Here is a 23,998-nt window from a genome sequence, read left to right as displayed (position 1 = left end):
CACCTGTGTTTGACCCAGAACAATCTTTAAGACATTTTACACAAGTAACAATACATTATTTGAGCTTCGGTTTCATGGTTGTCCGTTTCATTATCTGCTCACCTATAGCACAGTAAGATCCATTTGCTTGCTTGTTATTGTCTAATGGCACAATGGACATGTTCTTAGGAAGTCTGCAGGAATTTCTGGCACCCTGAGCTCAGTGTAAAAGTACTCCCTCACAGTCTGAGGAGAGGAGGCTGTTCGTTGGGAGGGGAGGGACTTAACAGCTGGACCGGCGGTATATGAGTCCGGTGAGCACAGAGGACTACCGCTGAGACATTGGGAGCACGTCAAGGTCCCAATCCCTCTCACACCGGCTGACACCGACGGCTAACCAGAGTGGGACTTTCTACAAACGTCAGGTGAGAGCAAATACTGTATTTTTTTAAGATCGGTGATGGAAAATTCAATAGTTCTAAGTTCTAAAGAACATTGTCAAGGAAAAGCTAATTGTTTTAGTGAAAGTGTTGTTTAATCCAGAGTAAAGAGCACATTTAAACTGCAGCTTAGTTTTCTTTTGAGCGGGACCGAGATAGTGTTGAAACAGCCAAAAGGGAAAAAAATGATGTGTATCCTGCACTGTCAGCCAACTCCCTTCTGATAAAAAGGAAAGCAAACATTCCTCACCCATACCTTTGACCACACTTGTTAAGATATTGTTTTACACATAGCCTGTGTGCAACTGTGACGGCTTTTGAGAAGACTGAACATTGTATCTACATTCCCCTCTGGGCTGTTGACACACATAGTGGCAATCCAACATTTTCCAAAGCGACAGAAACTATTATGTAACAATTGATACTCCATTGCCTCATTCATTCCTGTTTCTTTTACTGCTGAGATGGTGTCAAGAATGCAATGATAAAGACTTGGGGCGTCATAGACATGATGCAATGATGTGTGCTGTATGTGATCCAAAGGGTGAGAACAGATAGGCAATTTGCAGGGTGGTGACAATCGTAAACTTGGTCTAGATTTTGTTTTTCTTCAAGACACACAAGGTAGCTGCTCTGCTGTTCACAGATTGTTGGCTAAGTCAAAGCTACTATTGGAAACCTTGTAACTTATTCAGACGAGGAGGAGCTGGACATGTCAGACTTATTGTGCATCGTGCACTTTTTAGAGTGAATCGGTTTTACTTAATAATGCTTTATTATTTCATATGTAATACTCAAATCTGGCTATGGGGTAGTATAATTATGACAAGCAGCACTCATAAATATGCATTATGCTTTATGACAAAAATGATAATACATAAAGCATTTTATAATGACTTATAAGGTCAAGTATTATAATACTCCATCATTTCTGGTTACTCACTGACTTACTAATTATTTACTAGTACTAATCATAATATTCTTATAATGCATTACAGTGTGATTATAAGTTACTCTAAGTGGCCATTGGGTGCTTTAGGTGAAGTAATGATATTTCTGAAGTATGGGCAGATATAATAAATTACAAGCTGGTTATAAGTCACATTGTTTGCTTTAACTGAAGTAAGTAAATATATAATTAAACCAACGTCACATTTACATTTCACAAATGTACTGTCTTCCCAAAAACTCACTCTAAGGACTCGATGGACTCAAAATATACTTGAAAACCATTCTATTTCCTACAGCTGTATATAACGGGTCATAACAGACAATAAACTGAGCACTAGTAAGGCACTCCAATTTGACAAACTGAATGATGGAAAATTACATTTCACTAATGTAATGTTTCCCCAAAAAACTCTAATTCTAAGGAACCAACTGACTCAAATAATGGCCCGTTATATACAGCTACAGGAAAAGTAGAAATTGTTTCATGTACGATAAAGACAGTATTTTGAGTCAATAAAGCGTTTTTTGGGGAAACGTTATATTTGTGAAATGTAAATGTCCATCATTCAGTTGTTCGTCATTAAAAGTTGATTCAAATTGGAGTACTCAATTTCTGATATGACCCATTAAACAAATACATTGATTTTACAACGCTTTGTGTGTTGTTCTTGCATAGATTTAATGCTATCTTTTTTCACTCTACTTAAAGCAAACAATGACCACTGAGACTAACTCATCATCACATTGTAATGCATTATTCAAAGATTATAACGTATTACAACAATGATCCAAATGTCAGTGAGTGACCAGCAATTGTGAAGTATTGTACTTGACCTTATAAAACGTGTGTTATGGTTATTGTTATTAAGCATTATGAATATTTGTGAAGGCTTATAACTTTAATTATACAGTGTTAAAAGCAGATTGTAATGCATTATATGTATTTTCCATAGTTTTTATTGGGCGTCATAGAAAGAGTTACCGCTTTTTCCTTAATTAAAGTTCTGGTATCTATCTAAAATCTGGTCAAAGTTAAAGGTAACCAGATTTAGTTTGTTGGCTGAAAGGATTAGTGATTATTTAGTTAAAAGTAATGGTAGTGTCATTAAAATTAGAGCTGTAAAGATTAATTGATCTAGTTGAACTATTTTGCATTACATTTTCAAGCAGAAATGTCAGACATTACCAAGCTCCAGCCTCCTGATTGCGAGAATGTTCTACTTTCCCGTGTTTATCTTTATTGTAGATTGAATCATATTTGGGTTTTGGACTGTTGGTCGGACAAAATTAAACACCTGAAGACGTCAACTCGGGCTAAAAAACAAATGTTGTGGCCGCTTTTTCCTCTGTTTTACAGACCATAATCAATCGGCAGATGAATAGTTAATTGCAGCTGTAATTAGAATTGTATTAGTAATAGATTCAGAACAGATAATAAGGTGCAATTACACTCCTCTGCTTTTAAAACACCTATAACCTTTTTTTGTTGACACTGTCATAGACGTGCTAATTAAATAACATGTTTTAGCACTTTGGTGTTGTACTGGACTGCATTATATTTAGAGGTGTTTGAAATATTCTGCCCACCTTCATGTTTTATGGGAGTGACAAAAAAAAAAAAGAAGAAGAAACACGTCACAACATAATGCTGTCCAGTTCAACACCACCTTTAACTAGGACCTCAATTATAAACATGTAATTGAATAGACACGTTTCTGACAATGCCAACTCAAAGTGGAACATTATGAGTTAGATATTATGACGTTATGGCAGAGCTGTTGTACTGTGCTACTGAGTCTACTTCATTGTCGCTACCTCATCCTGAATTTGATTAAGTACTTAAAGCGAACCGGAAGCAGTGTATTTAAACAACTCTGAAGCTTCATGCAGGTGATGCATTTGTTTGTACGATATGATGAGCAGGCTCACACAGCGTAATGAATGCAAAGTAAATGTTCAACATCTTTATAAGCATTCAAACATTTACAAAGTGGGTGACGGTAACAAACAGCGCATTCAGCAGCTGCAGGCAGAGATACTGCTGCACTGCATGACTGCTGTTGTAGGCTACAAATACATGTGATGTTGTAACTGCAGGATAGTGAACTTACAGGCGTCGCATCGCATGCAGTGAAAAGCAGTCTCACACCTTTAGTCTACTGAGATTAGAAATTACATTTTTAACTAAAAGATGCTCATAGGCTACTGTGCAAAAAGGCTTGAGTGATTTCCATCTCATGCAGTGAGGCTAATAATGGTGATTTTCTGATAGAATTCCCACAGTAAGTAACATATAGAGCTAATAATGTAAAGAATAGGGCCTTGTCTGGCTTTACCCTTTCAGTTGTGCATTAAAACAGTGAGCAGGTCTGTGAATGTCATGGCAGCAATCCCCTCCACACCCTGTTTTTTGAGAGTGAGAAAAATTCACTCCTACTGGAAGCAATGACATCATAATGCTGTTAACCTTTCCACAGAAGGTGTGGAACGAGCCTCTGGGTATTCTCCTTATTTGTGAGAGGTAATTTAATAGTACTGGGGGTGTATACAACTGTGTTCTAGAGTTGGATTATGATTATACCTTACAGATGTATTCACTGACTTGACCGATGATAGCCATCGTAGCTGCACGTAGTATGACTCCAAAGTTACAGTTTCCACCCCTTTGAAGTAGCTATAATCAATATTTTCATATGAATACTGGATTGCATGACTATTTGCACATAAAAGGAAGTGCCCTTAGTGAAAATTAGCATCTTTAAGGAGCATCTTAGCATCTTGTTCTGTTATTGCAGCTGCAGCAGGTAGCTGTTTTTAGCAACAGAAAACCGCTGTACAATACCTTCCTAGCACTAAACAGCGTACAGACAGTTAGCAACTAGCTGGTGAACATTGTGGAGCATTTTGCATCTAAAGAGACAGATATTTCCCTCAGGAGGTGGTGGAGGCCAAAAACAAAGGGTGAAAGGAGGGTGAACATTGAGAATTGTAATGACGAGGTTAAAGGCTTAAGACTTCCAAAGTGCTTGTGTTCCGCGTCTGTTGTTACAACACAGGGCATTTGGCTGTTCCAGTTTTCAAGCAATATGTGCCAAAGCAAATACATGATGCTTGTGAAAGAAGTTCATGACCTGGCAGAGTTCATGTCTAATCTGTGCACGGACAGAAATTCAAATTTGACCTTGATTGCGATATATATTTTTATTCTATGTGCACCAAGTACCAACGTAGGAATTATGTATAAAATGTATGGATGAATTCAAAACAAATTGTAATTTTGGTGCATGAAATCTGTAAGGTCTGTAGAATAAAGGCCTCAATTGGAATGTAGCTACAGTTAATTGGAGGTGGTTACAAGGTAGACCTCTTTTATTATTTAAATAACATTACATTACATTACATTACAGTCATTTAGCAGACGCTGTTATCCAAAGCGACTTACAATAAGTGCATCAACATTGGTAATCAAAAGAACTACTAGTCACCAGAAGTCATAAGTACATTTCCTTTTCCAAACAAGCATCTAAGAGCATGAAGCAGAGCATAGCTCAGAGCCAAAGTACAGTGCAGAAACAAGAAAAACAGATAGTGCTATAAGTAATAGAATATTACTTACTTACTTGTTGCACAATAAGTGCAACAAGCTAGTATGAATACAATAAGTGCTGAGTGGAAGGCTCAGGGTAGCACTTCCTGAAGAGGTGGGTTTTCAGCCTGCGCCAAAAGATGGGCAGCGACTCCGCTGTCCTGACGTCAGTGGGAAGTTCATTCCACCACTGTGGGGCCAGGACAGAAAACAGCCGTGACCGGGTCGATCGGCCGCCAGGACCTCTGAGCGACGGGGCAACCAATCGCCCCGAGGCAGCAGCAAATAAAGATTTTTTAAATTGTTTTAAACTAAATAAATACTTGTTCTAGATGAATTACCTTTTATATCTACTAAAAATTAAGTCTGTAATGTCAAACTAGAAATACTATTCATGTCACAAAAATATTAATTTCTCTTTTTTGTTAGTTGGGTAATTTACTTTTATGGCAAAAGACTATTTGTATTGGATTGAGTATAACATACACAGGGCCAGTGTTGTAACAATATCACCCTCATTATAATTATGATCTTCGTCTTTGTTGATTATTAATCTGATATTGTGTGTATCAATTGAATGTGATGGTGTTGCTTTAAAACAAAGAACATATATAACATAAATACACAGGTGCAATAAATACTTAGAGTACATGATTAAAAAAAAACTACACATTATAAAATAAAATAATAAAATAAAGTCAAATAAACATTTGATAAACTTTATTTGATAAAGTCAAATAAACATGCTTATGAGGAAGAGATTTGATAAACAAAATGTTATTTACTTGCCTTATCTCTACAGGAGTGGAGTTTCATGACCATACATGCCCACATACTTTTGGACTTCATCCTGGATTTTGGAAAGGAAACTGAGCACCCGAGGATCTGAGGCTGCCCACAGACTCATTACGAAACTGAAAGGTTTGGAAGACAGATCGCATATTATAAAAAAACATCTTATGGCTGCAATTCAAGTTCACTTCCTTAACTTTAAGGAAAACAAAAAATCATTACCTTGGATGTGATCAAATTATTATTTACCTTTGTATTTTCTCCCACAGGCTGGTGATTTTAAGGCATTACCTCATTATTTTGAAACGTCAGCTCAAACTGACAACATTTTACCTTCAGTATTTTGCTGCATTATATTACATATTCCCTTAAGGTCTAAGGTGGACAGATTTGTTTTAAGAACTTTTGCATTTCCTAAAAAAGTGTTTGCATTATCTTGACAAAAATTATTTTAAATAAATAGAAGTAAGCTGCAGTTTTAAATCACTATAAGACAACCAAAGTAACCATAGTGTTTATATGTTTAAAATGCTTTGAAGTTAGTGAGCAGCTGTTTTCAGTCATTTAGGAAGGGTTAACAGGTTTTTTAGGTAATTTAGGCATTCAAACACTGCAATGGTCTTGAATTATGACTTCTACAGACTATAAATAACTGACTGTACAAAATCCAAATTCTTAGCCAACCATGTAAAGCTAGCAACATGACACTGTGTGAAGGAATGAAACGATGCAAACCAACTGCAACATAATGCAAAAGTATTAAAAAGAATCCCCACTGTGGCTTTTGGGGGATTTCGCAGTAACCTTAAGAGCAGCCAATACCCTAACATTTGATTAGACATATAGGTGGGCTGTACTGTCTACTAAAAATGGTAAAAAAAAAAAAAAAAACAGAGCTAGAAATGGAAAAGGAATTCATTTTACAAAACCTCTTGGCAGAATTTGAGACTGTAGTCAGAGATGATGTTGAATTCCATTGATGTATTAGGTTTTTCAAAATTAGTCTACTTTTATTTATACAAAGTAGAAGCACCTCTCAGTGTAACACTACTTAACAGCAACATAAATTACAGCCTTCAAAATGACCATAATATATAGCATAGCCATATAATTCCAACACTGTACACATCTATCATCCATCTAACATATTTTATGTATCTATAAAATGTTGTGGAGGTCACAACATATTTTTAATGTTACGTGCAAAAAATGCATGCAATATCTAAACCAATTTAAGCAACTGTTTTTTGTATTATACAGCTCTATAGGACAAGATGGACTCTAATCAAAATGGCCACACAGAGGTCCATGGACCTGTGGCTGGCGTATTTCTGGAGAAAACAAAGGAGAAGATAACCATATATCAAGCCATGAAGAAACGTCTGCTTAAGTCAGGAACAGCATTAGCCCTGCTTGAAGCACAAGCTGCCACAGTGGGTATTGTAGACCCAATACACAATCGAATACTTCCCGTTGCTGATGCTGTTAAGGAGGGAATAGTTGGACCGGAGATGAAAGAGAAACTCCTCACAGCCGAGAAAGCTGTCACTGGCTATGTAGACCCCTACACCAACCAAATGATATCTTTATATCAAGCTGTGCAAAAAGATTTAGTCCCAAGAGACTATGGATTGAGGTTGTTGGAAGCACAAATCGCCACACAAGGCCTGTTTGATCCTATTGAGAAGTCAAATATTTCAGTTGAATCTGCGATTCAAAAAGGCTTCTATGAAAAAGGTTTGCTCAATGACCAGATGTCAGAGCTCAAAGTGTACTACAATCCAAGCTTACAAGAAAATCTTAACTACCAAAACCTCCTAGAGAAATGCACGTTGGAGCCTGACACAGGCCTGTTCCTCCTTCCCATTTGCATCACGTTCAAAGGTCTGCGAAAAGGTATTTCCTCCACTGAACTCCTTGAATCAAAGATCATCGACAAAAAAACATTTGATGACCTACAGAGGGGAAATACCACAACACAGGATGTGATGTTGATGGAAACAGTAAAAGAATACCTGCAAGGCAAAGGCAGTATCGCAGGCATTGCTGTACTCTCATCCAATCAGAGAATGAGCATTTATGAAGCCATGAGGAAAGGCGTACTGATGCCTGGGACAGCACTAGTTCTACTGGAGGCACAAGCTTCAACTGGATTCATGATTGATCCTGTAGAAAATAAAAAGTTCACTGTGGATGAGGCCATCAAAAACAAACTTGTTGGCCCTGAATATCATGCAAAGCTGCGTTCTGCTGAGCGAGCAGTAACTGGCTACAAAGACCCATACTCAGGCGAAACTATATCTCTGTTTCAAGCACTGTCAAAAGACCTCATAGTTAAGGAACATGGGATCCGCCTACTTGAGGCGCAAATTGCCACAGGTGGAGTAATAGACCCCGTCAACAGTCACAGGCTACCAACAGAAGTGGCCTTCAAGAGAGGTTATTTTGATCAAGAAATGAACGACATACTAGATGATTCAGGGGATGACACAAAGGGTTTCTTTGACCCAAACACAGAAGAAAATCTAACTTATCTTCAGCTAATGCAAAGGTGTGTCATTGATCCCATCACTGGACTGTGCCTCCTCCCTCTCCTTGGTAAGTCAGACAGGCTGAATTTCAACTTCATTGACTACCAAACTAAAATGTCCTTCAAAGAGGAGAAGGTGAACGTGACATGTGGAAAGTACATGGGAATGACAGTATCTCTGTGGGAACTCCTGATGTCAGAATACTTTGATGAACAGGAAAGGCAAGACATCATTCAGAAGTACAGAGAGGGGAAGATCAATATCAAGATGATTATCACAACGGTTCTGGAAGTCATAGAAAAGTCAGTGAAAACAACAAATGTTGTCTTTGAAGGCATCAGAGAAACTGTCACAGCCACACAGCTTGTGGAAGCAGACATCATTACTAAGGAGGTTATGGAGGATCTGAAAAAGGGGAAAATGTCAGTGAAGGAAGTAATAGCAGATGAAAATGTAAATGTCTACCTACAGGGGAAAGACAGCATTGCAGGCATTCTGCTTCCTGATTCTCGCATTATGACCATCTACCAGGCCAGACAAAAAGGAAAGCTGATGCCAGGCACTGCTCTGATTCTACTAGAGGCACAGGCAGCAACAGGGTTCATAATTGACCCTATTGGAAACCAGAAGTTTTCAGTGGATGATGCTGTCAAAGCAAAGATTGTGGGGCCTGATGTGTGTCAAAAATTGCGCTCAGCAGAGAAAGCGGTCACTGGGTACAAAAATCCATATGATGGCCAAATAATTTCTTTGTTCCAAGCCATGCAAAAGGATCTCATCGTAAAAGACCATGGAATTCGACTTCTGGAGGCACAAATTGCCACTGGTGGAATCATTGACCCAGTGAACAGCCATCGCATTCCTGTCCATGTGGCCTATAAGAAGGGATACTTTAATGAGGAAATGAATGAGATCCTGATTGATGCAAGCGATGACACCAAAGGATTCTTTGATCCCAACACCCATGAGAACCTGACATACTTGCAACTCCTGGCCAGATGTGTCAGAGATCCCATTACAGGTCTGTGCCTATTGCCACTCAAAAGCAAAAGCAGCCGAATTAACATAGATGATAATATTAGGGAAACATTCAAAACAACAACAATTACTGTTAAGTATGGCAGGTTCAAGGGCAAGCACACAACACTGTGGGATCTTGTCAATTCAGAGTATGTGACGGAGGACAAAAGACAGATGTTTTTTAAGCTCTTCAAGTCAAGGAAAATCACAATTGAGCAGCTCATTGTCACCATTTTGGAGATCATTGAGAGCAAGGAGATAAAACGACAAGCAGAGTTGAGCTTTACTGGTCTCAGAGGAGAGGTCTCTGTTGTGGATCTTTTGCAGCTTCAAATTGTGGATGAAAAAACATACAACAGTATGGTCGATGGAAAGATGACAAGCACAGATCTGATGAAAATGGAGAGTGTGAGAACCTACCTACAAGGGAAAGGTTGTGTGGCTGGGGTGATACTGCAACCCTCCAATCAGAAGCTAAGCATCTACGAGGCACAGAAAATTGGCGTTCTCACACCTGGCACTGCTCTCTGCCTCCTTGAAGCACAAGCGGCCACAGGGTTCATTGTTGATCCTCTGAAAAACAAAAAACTTACGGTGGAACAAGCTTTCAGAGAGAAGATGGTTGGTCCACAGATGCATGAAAAGCTTTTGTCTGCAGAGAGGGCTGTCACTGGTTACAGAGATCCATACACTGGTCAAAAGATCTCACTTTTCCAAGCCTTGGAAAAGGATTTAATTGTCAAGCAGCATGGCATTCGTTTACTTGAGGCCCAGATTGCTACAGGTGGTATCATTGATCCTTTGAAGTGTCTTCACTTGCCCCTTGAGGTTGCATACAGGAAAGGATATTTTGATGCAGAACTTAATCAGATCCTATCAGACCCAACTGATGACACAAAGGGCTTTTTTGACCCAAAGACACAAGACCATCTGACATACAAGGAGATGTTGGGTAGATGTGTAAAAGATGAGGAAACAGGACTGTTTCTTCTGCCACTTAATGACAAACCAACAGCTATGGGAACAAAGACAAATATGTCCACTAACACAGAGATAAAGCAAGAGTTTGAAAAGACAGCTGTTAGCATACTAGTAGGACGTTTTGCAGGAAAATCAGTTTCTCTGTGGGACTTGATTCACTCCGGGTACTTCACTGAGGATCAGCAGCTTGAATTCTTTGAAAAATACAGAACAAGGAAGATAACCACACAAACCATAATCACAATAGTGATTTCCACCATTGAAAAACTGGAGAATGAAACTCCTAAAATGATAATGGGCTTAAGAAAACCTGTCTCTGCACAACAACTACTGGATTCTGATATCATTGATGCAAATACATTCAAACAGGTGAAAGAAGGAAAACTCACTCTTGAGGCACTAATCCAAAGTGAACCTGTGAGAGGATACCTAAGGGGAACTGGGAGCATTGCTGGAATTAAGGTTCATCCATCCCAGAAAGTAATGAGCATATATGACGCAAAAAAAGAAGATCTGTTGACACCTGGCATTGCACTTGCACTACTTGAAGCGCAGGCTGCAACAGGATGGATCATTGATCCTCTCAAAAACAAGTTCTATGGTGTTGATGAGGCAGCACGAGAGAAAGTAATTGGACCAGATGTACATGAGCAACTACTCTTAGCAGAACGTAATGTCACTGGCTATAAAGATCCATACACAGACACAACAATATCACTGTTTGAAGCCATGGATGAACAGCTGATTCAAAGAAGTGATGGTATTCGTCTTCTTGAGACACAGATAGCAACTGGAGGAATCATTGACCCAAATCAAAGTCACAGGCTTCCTATTCATGTTGCTATTAAAAAGGGACATCTGGATGAAGAAATAAGAAAAGCTCTGTTGAACCCCACTAGTGACGCAAAGGGATTCTTTGACCCAAACACCAAAGAAAACCTCTCTTACCATCAGCTGATAAAGCGATGTGAGAAAGATCCTGAAACAGGGCTACTTCTTCTACCCCTGTATCAAGAAGAATCCCATGTATTTCACACAGATGAGCAAATCGAGCTTGCATTCAAAAACAGAGCTATCGCCATGAATGCAGGGAAATTCAAAGATAAAAAGGTGACATTATGGGAAGTGTTGCTCTCTGAATACATATCAAAACAAAAAAGGGAACAGCTCATACAACAATACAAGACAGGAGCCATGAAAATGGAGGAGATCATTGAAATACTCACTGTCATCATTACGGAGGTATCAACCAAAGAAAGAAAGTTCAAAGGACTAAGAAAGCAGGTCTCAGCCAGTGAGTTGTATGAGTCAAAGATTATCTCAAAGGAGCTTTTCGCAGAGATTATACAAGGAAAAGTAACTGAAGAGAATGTTAACAAAATGGAATTGATTCAGAAGTACCTTGGAGCTACAAACTGTATAGCAGGTGTCAGAGTTGAGTCTACAAAGAAAGTTATGAGCATCTACGAAGCCAAAACCAAAAGCCTGCTGACCCCTGGCACATCTCTTGTGCTGCTGGAGGCCCAAGCTGCAACTGGATTTGTCATAGACCCAGTGAAAAACAAGAAACTTTCTGTAGAGGAAGCTGTAGCGCAAAGGGTGGTTGGCAGTGAGTGGAAAAAAAAGCTGCTTTCAGCAGAAAGGGCAGTTACAGGATACAAAGATCCCTACACTGGAGACACAATTTCTTTGTTCCAGGCCTTGAAAAAGGATCTCATTGTCAAAGATCATGGAATCCGTCTCCTTGAAGCACAAATTGCCACCGGAGGCATAATTGACCCAGTCCACAGTCACAGAGTGCCTGTACAGGTGGCGTACCAAAGAGGATACTTTGATGAAGAAATGAACCAGATTCTGTCTGACGCTGATGACGACACCAAGGGATTCTTTGATCCCAACACTCAAGATAACCTCACCTATCTTCAGCTGGTTGAGAGGTGTGTCACAGACCCAAATACAGGCCTCAATTTACTGTCCATAGTAAAAAAAGGCGAGTTTTATTTCTTTGTTGATGAGGCAACAAAACTCATTCTGAAATCTACAACAACAACCAGAGCAGAAGGGAAATATCAAGGAACAACAGTGTCTCTGTGGGATCTACTCTACTCCAAATACATCACTGAGGAGAAGCGGAGACAGCTTGTGCAGCAGTATAAGTCTGGATCAATCACAATCGAACGCTTCTTGGAAATCATCCTGACAATCATTCAGCAGCAGACCACGTCAACCTCATCATCTTCAATTGTCATGTGCCAACCACCAGAAACAAAAGTGGATAGCAGCACAGCTAAAACTACCATCACTACTACAGTCACAGAGACAAATAAAGTTGAAAACTTCCATGGAATCAGAAAGGACGTCACTGCTGCTGAGTTGCTTGAATCAAAAATCATCACTGAGGACCTCTACAGAAATCTTACTGCTGGGAGTGTCACAGTGACAGAAGTAAGTGCAATGGATTCAGTGCATAGGTACCTTGAAGGAACCAACAGCATTGCAGGAGTGTACCTGCAGTCCACCAAAGAGACACTAAGCATCTATGAGGCCAAAAGCAAAAGCCTGCTGACTCCTGGTACTTCTCTGGTTCTGCTGGAGGCCCAAGCTGCCACTGGCTTTGTCATAGACCCAGTGAAAAACAAGAAACTTTCTGTAGAGGAAGCTGTAGCTCAAAGGGTGGTTGGCAGTGAGTGGAAAAAAAAGCTGCTTTCAGCAGAAAGGGCAGTTACAGGATACAAAGATCCTTACACTGGAGACACAATTTCGTTGTTCCAGGCCTTGAAAAAAGATCTCATTGTCAAAAATCATGGAATCCGTCTCCTTGAAGCACAAATTGCCACCGGAGGCATAATTGACCCAGTCCACAGTCACAGAGTGCCTGTACAGGTGGCGTACCAAAGAGGATACTTTGATGAAGAAATGAACCAGATTCTGTCTGACCCTGATGACGACACCAAGGGATTCTTTGATCCCAACACTCAAGAGAATCTCACATATCTTCAGCTGGTTGAGAGGTGTATCACAGATCCCATCACAGGCCTTAGCTTACTGGTAATTGCCAAGAAAGGCGAGTTTTATTTCTTTGTTGATGAGGCAACAAAACTCATTCTGAAATCTACAACAACAACCAGAGCAGAAGGGAAATATCAAGGAACAACAGTGTCTCTGTGGGATCTACTCTACACCAAATACATCACTGAGGAGAAGAGGAGACAGCTTGTGCAGCAGTATAAGTCTGGATCAATCACAATCGAACGCTTCTTGGAAATCATCCTGACAATCATTCAGCAGCAGACCACATCAACCTCATCATCTTCAATTGTCATGTGCCAACCACCAGAAACAAAAGTGGATAGCAGCACAGCTAAAACTACCATCACTACTACAGTCACAGAGACAAATAAAGTTGAAAACTTCCATGGAATCAGAAAGGACGTCACTGCTGCTGAGTTGCTTGAATCAAAAATCATCACTGAGGACCTCTACAGAAATCTTACTGCTGGGAGTGTCACAGTGACAGAAGTAAGTGCAATGGATTCAGTGCATAGGTACCTTGAAGGAACCAACAGCATTGCAGGAGTGTACCTGCAGTCCACCAAAGAGACACTAAGCATCTATGAGGCCAAAAGCAAAAGCCTGCTGACTCCTGGTACTTCTCTGGTTCTGCTGGAGGCCCAAGCTGCCACTGGCTTTGTCATAGACCCAGTGAAAAACAAGAAACTTTCTGTAGAGGAAGCTGTAGCTCAAAGGGTGGTCGGCAGTGAGTGGGAAAAAAAGCTACTTTCAGCAGAAAGAGCAGTTACAGGATACAAAGATCCCTACACTGGAGACACAATTTCGTTGTTCCAGGCCTTGAAAAAAGATCTCATTGTCAAAAATCATGGAATCCGTCTTCTTGAAGCACAAATTGCCACCGGAGGCATAATTGACCCAGTCCACAGTCACAGAGTGCCTGTACAGGTGGCGTACCAAAGAGGATACTTTGATGAAGAAATGAACCAGATTCTGTCTGACCCTGATGACGACACCAAGGGATTCTTTGATCCCAACACTCAAGAGAATCTCACCTATCTTCAGCTGGTTGAGAGGTGTATCACAGATCCCATCACAGGCCTTAGCTTACTGGTAATTGCCAAGAAAGGCGAGTTTTATTTCTTTGTTGATGAGGCAACAAAACTCATTCTGAAATCTACAACAACAGCCACAGCAGGAAGGAAATATCAAGGAACAACGGTGTCTCTGTGGGATCTACTCTACTCCAAATACATCACTGAGGAGAAGAGGAGACAGCTTGTGCAGCAGTATAAATCTGGGTCAATCACAATCGAACGCTTCTTGGAAATCATCCTGACAATCATTCAGCAGCAGACCACATCAACCTCATCATCTTCAATTGTCATGTGCCAACCACCAGAAACAAAAGTGGATAGCAGCACAGCTAAAACTACCATCACTACTACAGTCACAGAGACAAATAAAGTTGAAAACTTCCATGGAATCAGAAAGGACGTCACTGCTGCTGAGTTGCTTGAATCAAAAATCATCACTGAGGACCTCTACAAAAATCTTACTGCTGGGAGTGTCACAGTGACAGAAGTAAGTGCAATGGATTCAGTGCATAGGTACCTTGAAGGAACCAGCAGCATTGCAGGAGTGTACCTGCAGTCCACCAAAGAGACACTAAGCATCTATGAGGCCAAAAGCAAAAGCCTGCTGACTCCTGGTACTTCTCTGGTTCTGCTGGAGGCCCAAGCTGCCACTGGCTTTGTCATAGACCCAGTGAAAAACAAGAAACTTTCTGTAGAGGAAGCTGTAGCTCAAAGGGTGGTCGGCAGTGAGTGGGAAAAAAAGCTGCTTTCAGCAGAAAGGGCAGTTACAGGATACAAAGATCCTTACACTGGAGACACAATTTCTTTGTTCCAGGCCTTGAAAAAAGATCTCATTGTCAAAGATCATGGAATCCGTCTTCTTGAAGCACAAATTGCCACCGGAGGCATAATTGACCCAGTCCACAGTCACAGAGTGCCTGTACAGGTGGCGTACCAAAGAGGATACTTTGATGAAGAAATGAACCAGATTCTGTCTGACCCTGATGACGACACCAAGGGATTCTTTGATCCCAACACTCAAGAGAATCTCACATATCTTCAGCTGGTTGAGAGGTGTATCACAGATCCCATCACAGGCCTTAGCTTACTGGTAATTGCCAAGAAAGGCGAGTTTTATTTCTTTGTTGATGAGGCAACAAAACTCATTCTGAAATCTACAACAACAACCACAGCAGGAGGGAAATATCAAGGAACAACAGTGTCTCTGTGGGATCTACTCTACTCCAAATACATCACTGAGGAGAAGAGGAGACAGCTTGTGCAGCAGTATAAGTCTGGATCAATCACAATCGAACGCTTCTTGGAAATCATCCTGACAATCATTCAGCAGCAGACCACGTCAACCTCATCATCTTCAATTGTCATGTGCCAACCACCAGAAACAAAAGTGGATAGCAGCACAGCTAAAACTACCATCACTACTACAGTCACAGAGACAAATAAAGTTGAAAACTTCCATGGAATCAGAAAGGACGTCACTGCTGCTGAGTTGCTTGAATCAAAAATCATCACTGAGGACCTCTACAAAAATCTTACTGCTGGGAGTGTCACAGTGACAGAAGTAAGTGCAATGGATTCAGTGCATAGGTACCTTGAAGGAACCAACAGCATTGCAGGAGTGTACCTGCAGTCCACCAAAGAGACACTAAGCATCTATGAGGCCAAAAGCAAAAGCCTGCTGACTCCTGGTACTTCTCTGGTTCTGCTGGAGGCCCAAGCTGCCACTGGCTTTGTCATAGACCCAGTGAAAAACAAGAAACTTTCTGTAGAGGAAGCTGTAGCTCAAAGGGTGGTTGGCAGTGAGTGGGAAAAAAAGCTGCTTTCAGCAGAAAGAGCAGTTACAGGATACAAAGATCCCTACACTGGAGACACAATTTCGTTGTTCCAGGCCTTGAAAAAAGATCTCATTGTCAAAAATCATGGAATCCGTCTTCTTGAAGCACAAATTGCCACCGGAGGCATAATTGACCCAGTCCACAGTCACAGAGTGCCTGTACAGGTGGCGTACCAAAGAGGATACTTTGATGAAGAAATGAACCAGATTCTGTCTGACCCTGATGACGACACCAAGGGATTCTTTGATCCCAACACTCAAGAGAATCTCACATATCTTCAGCTGGTTGAGAGGTGTATCACAGATCCCATCACAGGCCTTAGCTTACTGGTAATTGCCAAGAAAGGCGAGTTTTATTTCTTTGTTGATGAGGCAACAAAACTCATTCTGAAATCTACAACAACAACCACAGCAGGAGGGAAATATCAAGGAACAACGGTGTCTCTGTGGGATCTACTCTACTCCAAATACATCACTGAGGAGAAGAGGAGACAGCTTGTGCAGCAGTATAAGTCTGGATCAATCACAATCGAACGCTTCTTGGAAATCATCCTGACAATCATTCAGCAGCAGACCACGTCAACCTCATCATCTTCAATTGTCATGTGCCAACCACCAGAAACAAAAGTGGATAGCAGCACAGCTAAAACTACCATCACTACTACAGTCACAGAGACAAATAAAGTTGAAAACTTCCATGGAATCAGAAAGGACGTCACTGCTGCTGAGTTGCTTGAATCAAAAATCATCACTGAGGACCTCTACAAAAATCTTACTGCTGGGAGTGTCACAGTGACAGAAGTAAGTGCAATGGATTCAGTGCATAGGTACCTTGAAGGAACCAACAGCATTGCAGGAGTGTACCTGCAGTCCACCAAAGAGACACTAAGCATCTATGAGGCCAAAAGCAAAAGCCTGCTGACTCCTGGTACTTCTCTGGTTCTGCTGGAGGCCCAAGCTGCCACTGGCTTTGTCATAGACCCAGTGAAAAACAAGAAACTTTCTGTAGAGGAAGCTGTAGCTCAAAGGGTGGTTGGCAGTGAGTGGGAAAAAAAGCTGCTTTCAGCAGAAAGAGCAGTTACAGGATACAAAGATCCCTACACTGGAGACACAATTTCGTTGTTCCAGGCCTTGAAAAAAGATCTCATTGTCAAAAATCATGGAATCCGTCTTCTTGAAGCACAAATTGCCACCGGAGGCATAATTGACCCAGTCCACAGTCACAGAGTGCCTGTACAGGTGGCGTACCAAAGAGGATACTTTGATGAAGAAATGAACCAGATTCTGTCTGACCCTGATGACGACACCAAGGGATTCTTTGATCCCAACACTCAAGAGAATCTCACATATCTTCAGCTGGTTGAGAGGTGTATCACAGATCCCATCACAGGCCTTAGCTTACTGGTAATTGCCAAGAAAGGCGAGTTTTATTTCTTTGTTGATGAGGCAACAAAACTCATTCTGAAATCTACAACAACAACCACAGCAGGAGGGAAATATCAAGGAACAACGGTGTCTCTGTGGGATCTACTCTACTCCAAATACATCACTGAGGAGAAGAGGAGACAGCTTGTGCAGCAGTATAAGTCTGGATCAATCACAATCGAACGCTTCTTGGAAATCATCCTGACAATCATTCAGCAGCAGACCACGTCAACCTCATCATCTTCAATTGTCATGTGCCAACCACCAGAAACAAAAGTGGATAGCAGCACAGCTAAAACTACCATCACTACTACAGTCACAGAGACAAATAAAGTTGAAAACTTCCATGGAATCAGAAAGGACGTCACTGCTGCTGAGTTGCTTGAATCAAAAATCATCACTGAGGACCTCTACAAAAATCTTACTGCTGGGAGTGTCACAGTGACAGAAGTAAGTGCAATGGATTCAGTGCATAGGTACCTTGAAGGAACCAACAGCATTGCAGGAGTGTACCTGCAGTCCACCAAAGAGACACTAAGCATCTATGAGGCCAAAAGCAAAAGCCTGCTGACTCCTGGTACTTCTCTGGTTCTGCTGGAGGCCCAAGCTGCCACTGGCTTTGTCATAGACCCAGTGAAAAACAAGAAACTTTCTGTAGAGGAAGCTGTAGCTCAAAGGGTGGTCGGCAGTGAGTGGGAAAAAAAGCTGCTTTCAGCAGAAAGGGCAGTTACAGGATACAAAGATCCTTACACTGGAGACACAATTTCTTTGTTCCAGGCCTTGAAAAAAGATCTCATTGTCAAAGATCATGGAATCCGTCTTCTTGAAGCACAAATTGCCACCGGAGGCATAATTGACCCAGTCCACAGTCACAGAGTGCCTGTACAGGTGGCGTACCAAAGAGGATACTTTGATGAAGAAATGAACCAGATTCTGTCTGACCCTGATGACGACACCAAGGGATTCTTTGATCCCAACACTCAAGAGAATCTCACATATCTTCAGCTGGTTGAGAGGTGTATCACAGATCCCATCACAGGCCTTAGCTTACTGGTAATTGCCAAGAAAGGCGAGTTTTATTTCTTTGTTGATGAGGCAACAAAACTCATTCTGAAATCTACAACAACAGCCACAGCAGGAGGGAAATATCAAGGAACAACAGTGTCTCTGTGGGATCTACTCTACTCCAAATACATCACTGAGGAGAAGAGGAGACAGCTTGTGCAGCAGTATAAATCTGGATCAATCACAATCGAACGCTTCTTGGAAATCATCCTGACAATCATTCAGCAGCAGACCACGTCAACCTCATCATCTTCAATTGTCATGTGCCAACCACCAGAAACAAAAGTGGATAGCAGCACAGCTAAAACTACCATCACTACTACAGTCACAGAGACAAATAAAGTTGAAAACTTCCATGGAATCAGAAAGGACGTCACTGCTGCTGAGTTGCTTGAATCAAAAATCATCACTGAGGACCTCTACAAAAATCTTACTGCTGGGAGTGTCACAGTGACAGAAGTAAGTGCAATGGATTCAGTGCATAGGTACCTTGAAGGAACCAACAGCATTGCAGGAGTGTACCTGCAGTCCACCAAAGAGACACTAAGCATCTATGAGGCCAAAAGCAAAAGCCTGCTGACTCCTGGTACTTCTCTGGTTCTGCTGGAGGCCCAAGCTGCCACTGGCTTTGTCATAGACCCAGTGAAAAACAAGAAACTTTCTGTAGAGGAAGCTGTAGCTCAAAGGGTGGTTGGCAGTGAATGGGAAAAAAAGCTGCTTTCAGCAGAAAGAGCAGTTACAGGATACAAAGATCCTTACACTGGAGACACAATTTCTTTGTTCCAGGCCTTGAAAAAAGATCTCATTGTCAAAGATCATGGAATCCGTCTTCTTGAAGCACAAATTGCCACCGGAGGCATAATTGACCCAGTCCACAGTCACAGAGTGCCTGTACAGGTGGCGTACCAAAGAGGATACTTTGATGAAGAAATGAACCAGATTCTGTCTGACCCTGATGACGACACCAAGGGATTCTTTGATCCCAACACTCAAGAGAATCTCACATATCTTCAGCTGGTTGAGAGGTGTATCACAGATCCCATCACAGGCCTTAGCTTACTGGTAATTGCCAAGAAAGGCGAGTTTTATTTCTTTGTTGATGAGGCAACAAAACTCATTCTGAAATCTACAACAACAGCCACAGCAGGAGGGAAATATCAAGGAACAACAGTGTCTCTGTGGGATCTACTCTACTCCAAATACATCACTGAGGAGAAGAGGAGACAGCTTGTGCAGCAGTATAAATCTGGATCAATCACAATCGAACGCTTCTTGGAAATCATCCTGACAATCATTCAGCAGCAGACCACGTCAACCTCATCATCTTCAATTGTCATGTGCCAACCACCAGAAACAAAAGTGGATAGCAGCACAGCTAAAACTACCATCACTACTACAGTCACAGAGACAAATAAAGTTGAAAACTTCCATGGAATCAGAAAGGACGTCACTGCTGCTGAGTTGCTTGAATCAAAAATCATCACTGAGGACCTCTACAAAAATCTTACTGCTGGGAGTGTCACAGTGACAGAAGTAAGTGCAATGGATTCAGTGCATAGGTACCTTGAAGGAACCAACAGCATTGCAGGAGTGTACCTGCAGTCCACCAAAGAGACATTAAGCATCTATGAGGCCAAAAGCAAAAGCCTGCTGACTCCTGGTACTTCTCTGGTTCTGCTGGAGGCCCAAGCTGCCACTGGCTTTGTCATAGACCCAGTGAAAAACAAGAAACTTTCTGTAGAGGAAGCTGTAGCTCAAAGGGTGGTTGGCAGTGAATGGGAAAAAAAGCTGCTTTCAGCAGAAAGAGCAGTTACAGGATACAAAGATCCTTACACTGGAGACACAATTTCGTTGTTCCAGGCCTTGAAAAAAGATCTCATTGTCAAAAATCATGGAATCCGTCTCCTTGAAGCACAAATTGCCACCGGAGGCATAATTGACCCAGTCCACAGTCACAGAGTGCCTGTACAGGTGGCGTACCAAAGAGGATACTTTGATGAAGAAATGAACCAGATTCTGTCTGACCCTGATGACGACACCAAGGGATTCTTTGATCCCAACACTCAAGAGAATCTCACATATCTTCAGCTGGTTGAGAGGTGTATCACAGATCCCATCACAGGCCTTAGCTTACTGGTAATTGCCAAGAAAGGCGAGTTTTATTTCTTTGTTGATGAGGCAACAAAACTCATTCTGAAATCTACAACAACAACCACAGCAGGAGGGAAATATCAAGGAACAACAGTGTCTCTGTGGGATCTACTCTACTCCAAATACATCACTGAGGAGAAGAGGAGACAGCTTGTGCAGCAGTATAAGTCTGGATCAATCACAATCGAACGCTTCTTGGAAATCATCCTGACAATCATTCAGCAGCAGACCACGTCAACCTCATCATCTTCAATTGTCATGTGCCAACCACCAGAAACAAAAGTGGATAGCAGCACAGCTAAAACTACCATCACTACTACAGTCACAGAGACAAATAAAGTTGAAAACTTCCATGGAATCAGAAAGGACGTCACTGCTGCTGAGTTGCTTGAATCAAAAATCATCACTGAGGACCTCTACAGAAATCTTACTGCTGGGAGTGTCACAGTGACAGAAGTAAGTGCAATGGATTCAGTGCATAGGTACCTTGAAGGAACCAACAGCATTGCAGGAGTGTACCTGCAGTCCACCAAAGAGACACTAAGCATCTATGAGGCCAAAAGCAAAAGCCTGCTGACTCCTGGTACTTCTCTGGTTCTGCTGGAGGCCCAAGCTGCCACTGGCTTTGTCATAGACCCAGTGAAAAACAAGAAACTTTCTGTAGAGGAAGCTGTAGCTCAAAGGGTGGTTGGCAGTGAGTGGGAAAAAAAGCTGCTTTCAGCAGAAAGGGCAGTTACAGGATACAAAGATCCCTACACTGGAGACACAATTTCGTTGTTCCAGGCCTTGAAAAAAGATCTCATTGTCAAAGATCATGGAATCCGTCTCCTTGAAGCACAAATTGCCACCGGAGGCATAATTGACCCAGTCCACAGTCACAGAGTGCCTGTACAGGTGGCGTACCAAAGAGGATACTTTGATGAAGAAATGAACCAGATTCTGTCTGACCCTGATGACGACACCAAGGGATTCTTTGATCCCAACACTCAAGAGAATCTCACCTATCTTCAGCTGGTTGAGAGGTGTATCACAGATCCCATCACAGGCCTTAGCTTACTGGTAATTGCCAAGAAAGGCGAGTTTTATTTCTTTGTTGATGAGGCAACAAAACTCATTCTGAAATCTACAACAACAACCAGAGCAGAAGGGAAATATCAAGGAACAACAGTGTCTCTGTGGGATCTACTCTACTCCAAATACATCACTGAGGAGAAGAGGAGACAGCTTGTGCAGCAGTATAAGTCTGGATCAATCACAATCGAACGCTTCTTGGAAATCATCCTGACAATCATTCAGCAGCAGACCACGTCAACCTCATCATCTTCAATTGTCATGTGCCAACCACCAGAAACAAAAGTGGATAGCAGCACAGCTAAAACTACCATCACTACTACAGTCACAGAGACAAATAAAGTTGAAAACTTCCATGGAATCAGAAAGGACGTCACTGCTGCTGAGTTGCTTGAATCAAAAATCATCACTGAGGACCTCTACAAAAATCTTACTGCTGGGAGTGTCACAGTGACAGAAGTAAGTGCAATGGATTCAGTGCATAGGTACCTTGAAGGAACCAACAGCATTGCAGGAGTGTACCTGCAGTCCACCAAAGAGACACTAAGCATCTATGAGGCCAAAAGCAAAAGCCTGCTGACTCCTGGTACTTCTCTGGTTCTGCTGGAGGCCCAAGCTGCCACTGGCGTTGTCATAGACCCAGTGAAAAACAAGAAACTTTCTGTAGAGGAAGCTGTAGCTCAAAGGGTGGTTGGCAGTGAGTGGAAAAAAAAGCTGCTTTCAGCAGAAAGGGCAGTTACAGGATACAAAGATCCCTACACTGGAGACACAATTTCATTGTTCCAGGCCTTGAAAAAAGATCTCATTGTCAAAGATCATGGAATCCGTCTCCTTGAAGCACAAATTGCCACCGGAGGCATAATTGACCCAGTCCACAGTCACAGAGTTCCTGTACAGGTGGCGTACCAAAGAGGATATTTTGATGAAGAAATGAACCAGATTCTGTCTGACCCTGATTACGACACCAAGGGATTCTTTGATCCCAACACTCAAGAGAATCTCACCTATCTTCAGCTGGTTGAGAGGTGTATCACAGATCCCATCACAGGCCTCAGTTTACTCCCCTTGCACAGGTGAAGGAAAGTACAGCTTTCTACAATCATTTACCCTTGTGTTTTTCCTGCATTATCAGATATTTTACAGTGCTTTGTTTACTTAGAATTGTATTCAGTACAATTTTTTTTCTTAGTCACAAAATAATTGCACTACCATTTTACAAAACGCATTTAGAGTTGTTGATTAAGAAACTTGAGAGAAAAATACATACATACATACAGTAATGTGCTAAATAATATAAATGAATTATATAGAATGGTCTATGCTATTATAGAAAAATGTGCTTTGGTTACAATTATTGATGACCATGTACAATATAGACGTTTTGAGCCAATTGAAATTCAGCCAGTCTTTAACACCTTAAAGTAACTCAACCTGGAGAAATTAATAAAGGGCTAAAAACCTCAAAAAGACTGCCCAAACTGACTCATTTCTAATATTGCTTATAAAATCTACATATAGGGACGTTAATGCTTTTAGTTATAAATGTCAAATGTCTGTTCTGAAAAAATCCTACTGGTTTTATATCTATATAAACACTATAAAATACAGTAGATAGTCTGGCCTTTATTTTTACTTGATTTCAGTTTCTATGTAATCACTTAATTCTGGTCTTCTTTGACCAATAAATGGCAGTAATTGTGGTATTAACCATTTTAGATTTGTAATACTTATTTGACCTATTATAATGTAATTTGGGGGATCAATGCATTCTATTGTTTTGCACTGATGTAACTAGATGGGATTCAGCTGAGCATACTATTACCTGGCCTACAGAATCTGGACTTAGTTATGTTTTACAGCATTTAGGCAAAATCTGTTCTTACTGAAATATTTTGCTTCCCAAGTAGACTTTGTATTGATCTCACCTGGAAGCAAGCCATGCATCTGTTGCTTTTTTTGTTGTATTATTGTAAAACTGGTCCTGCTTCAACTGTTTGATTGTGTGGCTCAATAAACAAGTGAGATATGACTACTATGTCTTGTCCCGTCTTGTCTTTCTTTCAACA

General features: G+C 41.2%; 1 protein-coding gene across 1 annotated transcript; it reads left to right on the top strand.

Annotated features, from left to right (window-relative positions):
* Positions 1–316: 316 nt before the first annotated feature.
* eppk1 (epiplakin 1) lies at positions 317–23,967 on the top strand. The gene is made up of 3 exons (XM_068711408.1): positions 317–404; positions 5,759–5,877; positions 7,009–23,967. Exon 3 carries the CDS (start codon positions 7,023–7,025, stop codon positions 23,007–23,009), a length of 15,987 nt encoding a protein of 5,328 aa, XP_068567509.1. The 5' UTR covers positions 317–404; positions 5,759–5,877; positions 7,009–7,022; the 3' UTR covers positions 23,010–23,967.
* The last annotated feature ends 31 nt before the right edge of the window (positions 23,968–23,998 follow it).

The sequence above is a fragment of the Cebidichthys violaceus genome, unplaced genomic scaffold, assembly GCF_023349555.1.
Source record: "Cebidichthys violaceus isolate CVI_PGR_0920_01 unplaced genomic scaffold, fCebVio1.0.p SCAF_16, whole genome shotgun sequence".
Lineage (NCBI taxonomy): Eukaryota > Metazoa > Chordata > Actinopteri > Perciformes > Stichaeidae > Cebidichthys > Cebidichthys violaceus.
Note: the sequence above shows the minus strand (reverse complement) of the source record. Positions and strands in the feature narration are given on the sequence as shown.